Source organism: Pteropus medius, unplaced genomic scaffold (assembly GCF_902729225.1).
Source record: "Pteropus medius unplaced genomic scaffold, Ma_sr-lr_union100, whole genome shotgun sequence".
NCBI lineage: Eukaryota > Metazoa > Chordata > Mammalia > Chiroptera > Pteropodidae > Pteropus > Pteropus medius.
In genome coordinates, this window is record NW_024349797.1 from 1,003,093 (window position 1) to 1,016,476 (window position 13,384).

The 13,384-nt window shown below is 36.8% G+C and overlaps 1 protein-coding gene across 3 annotated transcripts in view; it reads left to right on the forward strand.

The window, feature by feature from the left end:
* The window catches only part of RGS6 (regulator of G protein signaling 6), a 442,000-nt gene that overhangs the window by 19,246 nt on the left and 409,370 nt on the right, over positions 1-13,384 (forward strand). For all 3 annotated transcript variants that reach the window (XM_039883699.1, XM_039883696.1, XM_039883698.1), the window contains exon 2: positions 3,733-3,836. In XM_039883699.1, coding sequence (XP_039739633.1) covers positions 3,753-3,836 — 84 coding nt within the window. In that variant the 5' untranslated portion in view covers positions 3,733-3,752. The remainder of the gene's footprint in view (positions 1-3,732; positions 3,837-13,384) is intronic.

A 13,384-nucleotide genomic window follows, 5' to 3' on the forward strand; every position in this document is an offset into this window, starting at 1 on the left:
AAGTCTGGGAGGGAACGCTTAACCCTAACAGTTTTGTGTTTCTTGGAGGAGTTCAGCATGAGCACTATCATGAATAGAGGAGTTGGCCTAGGATACAGGCAGTAATTGGAGGAGTTCAGCATGAGCACTATCATGAATAGAGGAGTTGGCCTAGGATACAGGCAGTGTCATGGAACACTGATGAGTCTTTGAAGGAAAGTTAGAAATTTGAAGTTCTGAATTCTAGATCAGAGATGGAGGGAATACTAAAGACACTGGGTTTTATATTCGTGTCTAGTTGGGGTGCAGAGAAGCTGTGGTGTGACCTGGTTCCAACAGTAGTTAGTTACAGGTCAGGCGGTGGACCCAGGCCTCCCAGTTCAGAAGGCTTTCTACGATGCTTGGACTGTGGTTTGTTACATATAAGAGAACAAAGGCACAGAGAGGCGAAGTAACTTGTTCCAGATCACACAGCTAGTAAGTGGTGGAGCCTGGATTCAGACACAGGTCTGTCTGATGACAGAGGCCAGTTTGTAATCACTAAGCTGTCTTGTCTGTTCTTGGAAATTATGAAATGCATGGTCTTAACACATTTTCAGTTTTCCTTTTTTCCTTTTTCGTTAGCTGTAAGCCATTATAGGAAAGGAATATTATTAACAATTTTTCTTTTAATTGAAATGTAGTTGTGTGTTTTCAAAGAATATAACATTTTTTATATTCTTCAAATATTAAAATCAAAGTCCCTGAATTATTTACTATATGTATATACATGTAATATGTATATAAATAACATGAAGGTTTTGTTTTTCTCTACTACTAAATTTAAAATATTCCTATTTCTGTTGTAAATCATTTAAGAATAAATATTTTATACTATATTGTAATGAATGAAAATCGATTCCTTTAATTTCATGAACCCCAGCGTTATAGACAATGAATTTAATTAGAACATCCTTACCTGCGTCGGTTTCACATCCAGTTCTAACATCTGTTAACATATGGACTAGAAAGTGGTTATATCACTATTTTATAAATGATTCTAGGCACAGAAAAGGTAAATGACTTGTTTGAGTTTCAAATGAGTTGATGGAGGAACCAGAAATAGACTTTTCTACTAGTTATACTAGGCTCACTAAAATTCCTAACTGGAGGCTCTCTGTACTCCCTTGGCAGTTGAAAATCCAGATCCTGGGACATCGGCCTGTTTTAATAAACAGAAGTGTTTCTATTCGGGCTGGGGGACAGGGAAAGGTGAGGGGAGGGCCAGCACGATTGTTTCCAGGTCATTTCCAACCTTGAAGTTATAACACAGTTTTTTTAGATGAAAGATAATATGCTCATCAAAGTGAGAATGTTCATTTAAAAATAAAGCAATGGGACATCAAGTGGCTGTGTTCGTAGATAAATGAACATACATATATGGACTCCAATTCTGTTTTTCATGCTGTCATATACTGTATTAAGGCAAGAGAGTAGACAAATAAGTAGTTGTTTAAAAGTAAAACCGTGTTGTTCATTTAACTTTAAAAACCACTGATTAGAATAATAATCAATGTTTCCATGTAGTACTATATTCATAGAAATACTGATATTGCAGTGTGTAGAGATAGTAGAATGACACTCTCTTTCTCTTTGTGTACTGTATCTTTTACAGTGCATCCTAATTCATAAATAATGAAGAAAGTAAATGACATTATTCAAATGGGATATTTGGGGCAATTGAAGTCTTAGCATAAATTAAAAATTCTTGTCTCTTCCCCATTTTCTGCCCAAATTTGTTTTTGTGGAATGACCTTTGGTACCAACTTATAATAAAATGTTTCCTGAGTTTTTATTTTAAATTATAATGGCCTTTTCTGTCAAGTATGGTATTTATAAAAGTTTCTTTGATGAAACGCCTCTGAATTTTGTGCAAATAATCCAGGCAGGCTCTTAGATTAGTGGTAGCATTTGTACAGGACTTTTATGGCTTTATACGGCGCTTTTACACTCAGTTTATTTGACCCTTAGCTGTGAGTACTTAGTGGAATTCACTTTTTACTGATGAGAGCAATGTACTGAAAGATTCTTTGGTGTGGTTCTGGGTACATAGTAGGTGTTCCACATGTATATTTGAAAAGAAAATGAACAAAGGGACCCCGACAAGTTATTTAACTTGCTAGAGGTCACCCAGCAAATATAGTGTCATACCAAGAATTGAACTTTCTACTTTACTACAAGATTCCATATGCTGATATTGTCTCACTGTTATCTTTTTAGATTTTCTGAAAGATCAAATTAAAAATATTCACTTTTCTTAACTGAGGTGAAATTCATAAATGCATGAGTTTTCATTTTAAATTGTAACGGCCTCTCTTTCATCATCATGTCGTAGTGTCGCTCCTCTGTTCATAACAGCGCTCATAAAATTGACCACTTCAAAGCATACATTTTAGAGGCATTTAAGTACACTCAAAGTGTTCTGCAACCAACACCTCTAGCTAGTTGAAAAATGTTTTTATCACCCCCAGAGGAGATCCCATATCCATTAAGCAGTCACCCCAAGCTCTCCTCTCCCCAGCTGCTGGTAACTACCAATCAGCTTTCTGTGTCTGTAGGTTTCCCTATTCTAGATATTTCGTGTCAGTGGAATCATACAATATGTGACTGTCTTAGTCCGTTCAGGCTGCTATGATAGAATACCATAGGCTAGATAGCTTGTAAACAACAGAAATTTATTTCTGACAGTTCTGGAGTCTGGAAAATCAAGATCAAGGCGTATGGTTGGGTGAGGATCTGCTTCCAGGCTCATGGGTGGCTTTTTTCTCACTGTATCCTCACATCTCGGAAGGGAGCTCTCTGAGATCTCTTTTACAAGGGCCCTAACCACTTCCCAAAGGTTCTACCACCTAATACCATTATATTAGGGGCTAGGATTATGAATTTTGAGGGGACATAAACATTTGGTCCATTGCAGTGACATATTCTGTCTAGCTTCTTTCATTTAGCATAGTATTTTCAAGTATCTATGTTGTAGCATATATCAGTACTTTGTTGCTTTTTATGCCTGAACTATATTCCATTATAGGGATAGAACATATTTTGTTTATCAGTTGATGGATATTGAGTTAATTCCATACTTTGGCAATTGTGAATAGTGCTGCTGTGAACATTCATGTTCAAGTATTTGAAAACCTGTTTTCATTGCCAGCTTTTATGGTAATTCTATGTTTAACTTTTTGGGGAACCACCAAACTAGTTACCATTTCCTACCAATGATGTACAAGAATTCCAATTTCCCCACATCGTTTTCAATGCTTGTTATTTAACTTTTGTTTTTATTATTATAACCTTCCTAGCGAGTATGAAGTGGTATCTCCTTGTGGTTTTGATTTGCATTTTCCTGATAAGATATTTGTATTTTAATGAATAAACTTAATCAAAAAATGAGTTTGGGTAACAAAATCAACATCAAAATGAGTGGCTTCATTTGTCTTCAGGACATTATTTAATACTGGCATATGATTACCCCTGGGGTGCATGATTCTGGGCTGAAAATAACATGCTGTGGGATTAGAAGGATATAGGTGGATAATAAGATCACTATCATCTAACTTTTTTTTTTAATACTGCCTAAATTAATAAGGAAAAATAAAACATTACATCACGTTTTGTTTTCATGCCGCCTGCCAAAAGAGACTTAGTACTTTGCATTGCAAAGCTTTCTTTATGTAATTCTTTCACATCTTAATGGCCTGTTCTTTATTTTTACAGTGTGAGTGAAGACGTCCAGGATGGCTCAGGGATCCGGAGATCAAAGAACAGTGGGGATTGCTGACCCAGAGGAGAGTTCTCCAAACATGATAGTCTACCGCAAAGTAAGGTGTCTGGTTAGATGCCACAGTGCTGCCTCTGTGTTCTGTGGAGGGTTTATCGATGGTTGACAGCTCAACAGATGCTTTCTGTCTAAACTGCCTTGATGGATAAATGCCTATCATATTCTTCTCATGTGCTCTAATTCTCCAGTTCTAAAATTCGAGAGTTAGGTTTTGTCCTACTTGCTATTGCATACTTGAAAAATACTATGTGATTTAGTTTTCTTTAAACCCAAAGATGGCATAAGGAATACAGTAGAGACATACTCTCCTTTGGTGTAAAGCCCTTAGTGTAACATTTATTAATCCAATGTTCTTCGAACCCATGGTACCTACAAGATCTACTCTAGACGCTGTGGGAGATACAGAGGTACTGTAAACATCTAACATAGATGTTTACAGCTGGTATGAGACATTAGATATACCTAAATAACTGTAACAGAGTCTGAGTGTTAATTTCCAAAAGAGAAGTGCAAGTTGAGTGTTATATAATCTCAGAGGAGGAGCAATTACCTCCAGTTTCAGAGGTCAGAGGTCAGGAGTGGTCTTTGAACTCAGTTTTAAAGGATAGGTAGGATTGCTTATGCAGAAAGAGAACATCCCAGGGGGTGAGATGTGTTCTGCAGAGGCAAAGAGCTGGAGAAAGTGAACAGCAATCAGAACCTACCTGTTCGCTTGGGCATAGGATGAATTAGTAGAAATAAGTGGAGGTAAAGTTTTGGAAAGAGAGGCTGGATGGAGCCAGAATTGAGAATGTGGAATCACAGGCAGTTTAATCCTGGAAAAGTTTTGTGCCGGGAGTTGTAAAATCAACGACTCTTTGGGATTATGAGTCTTGCCCTAGTGTGCCAAATGCATTGTTATCAGAGTGGATTGGAGACTAGTGGGGGATATTTCTGTATCTGTGAGAAAGGTAAGGAGAACGCTAATCTAGCATGGGACATGCCCTTCAGAACTGAGCAGGACTGAGCAGAGGGATTAAAGAGTCTAAATTAAAAATGACTTCGAAACTGAATGAATATGGAATTAGGAAGTGAATAGAGAATAAAAAAATGACTGGGTTTTTGACCTTGGGTTATAGAAAGACGTTGATGGTATTTATTCAAATATGGACATTTGGAAGAAGAATACATTTTAAGGAAGGAAATGTGGCACGTAGTTTTATTTGTGCACACATTGAATTTGATGAAATAACTGCTTCTTATTAAACACCTTTTTAATGTTTGCATGTTTGTAAAATTTAACTTAACTGTATTATATATTAATAAGGAAAATGAGTTAATGTTCATTTCACTAAATATTTGAGCTGTCTGCTGGGTTCTGTGTTTTCTTGAAGTCTCTGTGTTTGATCTATGTTAATCATGCGGACAATGTTGAATTAGGTAGTCCTGGATAATCGGTATGGTGAATTTTTCTCTTTTCTTGTAAAGAATGGAACTCAAACGATTCCTGCTCTGAGTATCAATTTCCCTAATCCTTTGTTTTGCAAGAGAATGCTTAGATAACCCATCTCCAAGAGAGATGCTTATTAAGTTCTAGTGAAGAAAAATAGATTAATGAGACTAGCCAATTAGTGAGGCATACAGAATAATAGACAGACATTTATATATCATTGCTTTCTTAACCCACCCCAGGCTGAAAGACTCTGTCAAGCTTGTAAGGACATGGGGTTCGGAGTCAGATCTGGGTTAAAGTTGCAATTCTGCCACTTCCTAGAGATATGACCTTGAGTCAGTTATTTAACTTCTGTGAGTCTTGGTTTCTTCATTTATAAAAAGAAAAATAAGGTGGGAAGAAGGATAGTACTTCATGGGTTTATTGTACAGATTCATTTATGTGAAGTACATAAGGCATCTTACATCCTGCTTGGCCTGGAGGTGGTCCATAATGAATGCTTCTTTTTCTTTTATCTTTAGGTCTTCTAGAGACAGTGACACTTGGAGAGGAAATAAACTATAAAATGTATAAATGTTGATGCTGTTAATAAGTTGACTGAAGTACGTTCATACAGTGAGTCGCTTTTTAAAGACATAGGAACACAGTACAAATGTTTTTATATTATTCAGAGATTGCAAATCAATGGATTATTAAAGGTTAATAGGAAATGTAAAGGTCATGCAATCCAGACAGCTTTCCACTAGAATGTTTGGTGTTATGTCGAAGAGAAAACTTCCTATAGATTTGTGGGAACTTGAATTTTTACTTTTTAGGCAGTAGCAAGAGACTTTTTTTTTTTTTCTTTTTGGTTAAATTTAGAAACAAAGTTGTCAATTGCTATAGTTCTTTAGAGAAATGATCACTAGTCATTTGGTTTCTACACTGAAAATATATCTTGCTTCCTCATGACAAATTTGTGTGCATCTAATTTGCTTTATTAATTGCTCAAAAGGGATATTGGATCCATTCAGAAAAAAAAAAAGTGGCATACTTATTGCCTAGTATGGCTCCAGCACCTAGAATCATTAAAACCTAGTTCTTTTGACGAACAAGTCACGATGTGTTTGAAACACGGGGTATCCACCTAGTTCTCTACTCTAAGTGCTGTAGACTGGCCACTGGCTGTGGCCGAGACTTACCTACTACAGGACACTATCCTCAAGGTGTAGCTAAAGAGCAAATCTTGAAACCAAGGTCAATTCACAACATTTTCTATAGAAGTACTCTTGTGTGACAATTTAGTCAAGATTTTAGCTATAAAACCAAACCTTTTCTTAGAGATCGCCAACAAAAATTTACATTTAAAAAATTGTGCAAATAGTGCTTTCGTTTTTGTTTTCCTTCTCTTGTTTGTTGTTTCTTTCTCTTGTCAGACATTTCCAGTGTGAAATTTTTGCTTGGACTATGTTGTGTTGATTCAGATGCTGACATTTAAAGAGCCAAATCTAGAGAAATGGAGCTTTTGGGTAAACTTTCGAGTAATAAGTGGGATGATTACGTCCATAATGTTGTTGTGACTTTTAAATGCCATTTGAGATGGTAACCTCCTGACATATGAGTAATGATGGGTGGATTTCCTAAGCTCACACATTTCAGAATACTCTTCAATTTCTTTTTGTTTTGTGTGTCATTAACTGTGAGAAGTTGTACTTTCCCAGGGCATGATTTATTTATTGACTTGAACAGACTTTCTAATTTAGTTTTTCATCTTTCATATTCACATTTGGGATTGGAGGTGTGTATGAAAAATGTATTGGGCCCATTAAAAATCTATTTAAAAGAAAAGCTTAATTATTCATTAAGTCGCCCAGACCTGTTAACTGTTTTTACATTCTTGGATCCAAAAGATCCTGGGTCATTGAGTTGCCTAATGTAGTGATGATATTTGAACCTGACTGTACATCAGATTGTTTAGGGGTGCTTTATAAAAACATGCTTATTCTAAGAGGACCCCCTCAAAGATATTTTCATTTAATAGGTCTCAGCTGGGTCCCAGGAATCTGAGTTTTAAAATGTTCTTAGGAGAATCTGATGCTCAGGTAAGTTTGAAATGCACTTATTTAGTATCTTTTACAATATCCTGGTAGAGTATGCATCGCGAAGAAATGAGAGAGTTGGCGTTTTGAAATGGGTTTTTGATTTCATAATTATTTGTAGATCTCTCGAGATATAGAAGAACCAGGCTCTTGTCATAGAGTTAGAATTAGAGGATTCGACCAGCTTCGTCTTAGAGGTTTTCTAGTCTATACACTTTTTTCACAGGTGAGAAAATGAAAGTATGGAGAGGAGGAGGAACTTTCTTCAAGTTGCTCAGCAGTTAGTCACCGAAGCCATCATTACGTCCGGGGAGCCTGGCTGGTCCCATTGGTGTTCTTTAACAACCATGTTGTTAACCACAAACAATTATTACCACATTGTTGAGGCTCAAAAGACATTGGTGAATTAAAATAAATGAAAATACTGTGCAGCAGATCTTTGGTTTTTGTGCATATTCTCAGAGATATGACTAGGGTTAACTTTGAACATTTGTAATGCTAAAGCTTCATTCTACTTCCTGGTGCTTTTGTTTACTGGGTAAAGATTTCCTGAAATGTTTACTTTCTTTTATAACTAGAAATTCTTTTGAGTAAGAGTTGGTTGCTTTCTGATTTTGTTTGGTCCTCTAGTGGTATAAAGGATGTCTCTTGACAAATTTCCAACCAGACTGGTAATTTGATTTGGTAGAACTCTGGGCTATTAGAGGATAGGTGAACAGAGAAAATTGCAGCTGAACGTGACCCAGGGGGTGAACAGAGAAAATTGTAGCTTAACGTGACCCAGGCTGGGGTCAAAAGGTGGTACAGTGTGATGGATGATGCCAGACAGGGAGCTGACAGCTCTGGCTATCTGGTCCCAGCTCCCACACTTATCGTTTTGGTTCTCTGGATGGGCAACTTCACCTTCTTGATTCTACTTATTTTGTCTTCTTCCTTTCCTCTTTCTTTCCCTCCTTTCTTCCCAACTATGAATTACTTCTTAAGCAAAAACAATCTATTCATTGCTCACCTAAGGTGAAAAGAAGCATAATAAAATGAACCCTGTGTACTCACCCTCAACTTAATAAATAAAACATGACTTTTGTTTCATTTTCTCTTCTATAAAGTGAGGGTGTTGGACAAATAATGTGCAAATACATTTCTGCAATGATTTCCAAGTTTCATTCTGTAACATTTTGATCTTCCAGAATTTAAGATATTTCCCTGTTCAAACAATGTTGTGAAACTATGTGCGTAAGGGTCTTTTGAGTTTTTCTGGCAATATTTTAGACATTCCTAGGTAACCTAAATTGGATTGAGATTAAACCCAGTGTAGTCAGGTATCAGAAGAAAAAATTTTACTCGTAACAATTCAACACCCAACAGTTAAAGTATCTTCTTGGTGGTGACTTGTTTCTTTGGTTTGCTAATAACATGTAAGATATTTGTACAGTTATTTTGCAGTACCGATTATATATGAGACAGCAGGAACAATGTTTAAACAGCACTGGATATTGTCAGTAATATATAATGTCAGGGATGAATTCGGAGTTTTAGAGGAAGACAAAAAGCCAACATTGTTGTATGTGGAAGGGGTTGTTAAATAGCCATGCCATTGCTGGCTTCCTTCACCTTAGTTTCCAGTTATTAACTCCTTTTCTGCTGGCATTTCGTCTCATCTCTGTATTGCTCTGATACCTCCAAGGTCACTTTTCCTAATGATCTAGGACCCTTGAAGTCCTGGGCAGAAGTTGGTTTAGGAATACTTCCAGAAAGCAAATGTAGTACTATTTTAGTTACACAGGCACCAAGAAGGGAACACCTAGTCTAGTAGAGGGAAGCTGGAGAGAAAGCTGGGACTAGGGCATTGTTCTGGAATTCAGAGAAGGCAGTCGTAGAAGCCAACATGATTGAGAGTCAATGAACCTGCAGACCCTAGTGACTAAGACATAATGAGGATTAGACGCTAATCAGCAAATATGTATTGAGTTTCATTTGTGTGCCAGACACTGTTAGATGCTAGGGATGCAAGATGAGGGCTGTTCCCTGAAGTAACCTATAGGCCAGCAGGGCAGAGATGGGTAATCAGATAAGTGCAGTACACATAGAGGCAAGCTGACAGTTCTGGGAGGAGAGAGGATGATGATGTCATAGAAGACATCCATAGGATTTGGCACCTGTTTTAATTTTTGAAATATGATTAGAATTAACCTGGCAGAGAAGGGGAGAAAAAGTGTAAAAGGAAGAAGGACCAGTGCATGTAAAGGGACAGAGTTGTGAAGTTGTATGATGAGTTCTGGAAACTTCGAGTGGCTCTCTTCATGGAGCTAAGTTTCTGTGATGAAGGGTTGAGAAATAAAGCTGGATGAGTAGATTAGGTCCAGATCATGAAAAACCTTTTACATCATGCAAAGAGTTTGGACATTGTGCAGGTTATTTTCCCAGCAACCCCACACCCGTACTCAGCCCCTCTCTATGCTGTTCTGTGGCCCAAAATGCTAAGCCATGTGTACTACATCTACAGGGCTCCTGTGACTTTTGGCTTTCAATTTCTGGCTTTTCAATTGAATTGGGTCAATAGAAGCCTGGAGAAATGGGAGGGAGGAAGAAGAGTAAAGTCAGGGTATTTCTTTCCTTGGCTCCCTCTCTGTAAGGTCTGGCACAGAAGGTGGCTGCTCCTCTCAAGGAAGACTGCTCTCCTTTTCTGGGTCCTGATACCCATTTCCTCTACTCATCCTTTTGGGCCTTGGAGTGGTTCCATTTTGTATTAGTGATCAATTGCTGTGTAACAATTTGCCCCCAAACTCAGTGACTTAACCACAACATTTGTTATGTCAATTTCTGTGGGTCACTAATCCTAGTGTAGATTAGGTGAGTGTGCTGGCTCAGGGCTCCCTCTCAAGACGTGGGCTGAGGTAGCAGATTTATCTAAAGCCTTGATTGGGGGAAAAAGTCCACTTCAAAGCTCACTCATGTGGTTGCTGGCCAGGTTCAGTTCCTTGAGTGCCGTTGGAATGATAGCCTCATTTCCTCACTGGCTGTTAGCTGAAGGCCACTCTGAGTTCCCTGCCACATGTGCCCATTTCTAGAGCAGCTCACAACGTGGCAAAACGTGGCAACTTGTCATCAGAATGAGCAAGGGAGGAGGAGGCAGGGCAGGTGGGGATTGGTAGTGGGAGTCTCACTATTTTATAACCTAATCTTGAACATGGCATCCCATCCCCTTTAGTAGGAGTAAGTCACCAGCGCTCTCACCAGGTGAGGGGTTTATGCAAGGGCATGAGTACAGAAGGTGAGACCACCATGGGCCATTTTAGAAGCCATGTACCACTCAATTCTACTTCCCCAGGTCAGAGTTTCCTGAGCGGTCCCTTATGGTTCTCCTGTACCCTTTAGATTAAAGAAACTTTTATACTTGGTCCTTACTGAAATACATTCTCCTCGAATTGTCCTGTATTATGAATGTCATCTATTTACTGATAAGGCTCTGACTCATGCAGATATTATCCCAAAAGCAAAGGGAAACCATTAAGATCCCATTTTTCTTCATTTGGAAATTCTCCACAAAAGGATTTGAAGCAGGGAAGGCATATGTTCAAGGTGGAAAACTGGCTTGTGGCGGGAGGGTGTAAGAAAAACTGTAGGATTTAAGCAGAAGGGTAGTTTAGCGATTTCACAGGGATTCCGGTGAAGGAAAAATGATGTCCAAGTCAGTGACAGTGGTAATGTACATGAAGGGATGTATTTGAGAGGTAGAATCAATAGGACTTGGTGACCGATAAGTTGTAGGGAGGATTTGAGGGTATCGAGGAGGAATGGTGGGGCCTTTTCACTAGATTTTACCTAGGAGCTGTTAAAGGTCTCCTCGGACCAACAAGATTTTGAACCAAATAGTAACTGTAGAACTGGATTGCCTGCTCCTCTCCTCCTTGTTTGCAGATAAATCAAGAGTGTCATGGAAAGGGTGTGTAACTGGACCAAGATATTGGCTATTTATTGTGACTGCACCAGTTCACTTTTGGCCATGCACAAGTCGTTTCTGTGTTTTAAGTCTAGTTCTGTCATTTGCGAAATGAGGGCTTAGCTAGGCTAAGTGATCTCAAAAGTACTTTCAGTTCTAACATTCTAGGGCTTTCATTACCTGAAATAAAGAAATGTGTATTTTATTATCTTTATTTTTTCATAATTTCCTTCATAATCAAAAAGTTAACCCGAGTAAAACTTTGAAAAACAGGTAACTCAGTACATTTAAAACAAGTGCTTTTCAGTCTTGAACGTTTAGGACTTTCTTTTCTTCATTCTTTTTTTTTTTTTTTTAAACACTAAATAAAATTCCTAAGGATGAACTTTAGAGGGTGTTCTGCGTAACTAATTTAATTGTTCAATCTGCATTTTAAGATTCTTTTCATTAAATATTTTGAAGGTTCTTTATTGCCTTAGAGAAAAACTGTTCTGTTTCCCATTTCCCCTAGGATTAGACTTGCAAAGGAAAAGCTCCCCATATCATTGTCTTGGTTGGCAGGAGTCAGGAGGACAGGCAAGTCCTAGATCAGTGGTATCAGTGTCCACAGATGAAAGGGATGTTATTTTTAGCATGGGGAATAGCACATTGTGGTTTTATGATGTGTTTCCATCAGTATAACTTTCTAATCTGGAAAGTCTTTGGTGTGTTTAAGATTTCATTTTTCCAATTTTTTTTTCTTGTTTCATTTCAGAGTCTAAGATTTTACATTTTGGTGGACAATTTATTACACTATTTATTGACACTTCTGTATCTTTACATTATGAAGAACATGGATGGCCAGAGAGTAAATTCCCCATTCTTAGTAGTTTGAACAAGAAAAACTAAAAGCTAATAGATATCTGTGAATAGAAAATTAATGTGTTAAAATCATTGGGAGGTAGAAGGATTATATTTTAAATATCTGCTAGTTTGCCAAAGATCAAAATTGAAAATGGACAATTTTTTTGATCAGCATTCTCATTTCTAAAAAGTTATTACAGTAAAGGATAAAAAAAATATACAAAGATAGAAATATACATGTAAACATACAGCCACTCCAGAAGAATATTCATACCTCTGGTGGTGAATAATATCCAGATTGAAATAAATAGAATATTTGTTGAAAGGGAATTAGTTTAATAATTATAAAGGATAGTATTCATATTTGAGATGATCCCACAGTTAGATTACTGGATTTCTGTTTTGGGAGACCTAATTGCCCTGAAAAGAAGATAATTATTGACATCCTTATGTATGGTCAGATTGAATATTCTTTATTTTTAAAACCCTATAAGACTTTATCTTTTTTGTTTTATTAATTTTTTTTGTTTTATTTGCAAAATAAAAAGGTTATGTAAATTTACTAAAAATTATGGTTTCCTTGCTCTTTATTATTTTTGCATCTCTGTGTTTACATCTGGGTCATTTTTCTTTTTTCTGAAGAACTACCTTTAGTATTTTCTTTAGTGCAGGTCTGCTGGAGATAAATTCTCTCAGATCATATTTGTCTAAAAATGTCTTTGCTTCATATTCATTTTTGAAGAGTATTTTTTTTGTATAAAATCCTAGATTGTCAGTTATTTTCTTTCTATACTTTAGTGGTAACTATCATCCTCTCTTGGCTTCTGTTATTTTTGTTGAGAAGTTAGATGTCAGTTTTATTGCTATTTCTTTGAATGTAATCTCTTTTTTATATTTGGCTGCTTTAAAAATTTCTTTCACTTTGGTTTTAGCAGTTTTATTATGAGGTATTATTTTCTTTTTTATTTATTATCCTTAGAGTTAATAGCACTCTAAAAAAATTTGATTAGCGCTTGGAAAATTTGCAGCCATTCGCTTCTCAGATATTGTTTATACCTAGTTTTCTCTTTTTATGTTTCTTGGGGTTCTGTTCATATGTTATGACTTTTTCTCTGTGTTTTATATGTTCCTTATGTTCTTTCTTGTATTTTTTATTCCTTTGTGTTTCAATATAGATGTATTCTATTGACTCATCTCCCAATTCACTAATTCTTTCCTTAACTGTATCTAATCTGTGGTTAAATCCATCCCATTGAATTTATAACTTTAGTTATTGATTTTTTTAAGTTCTAAGA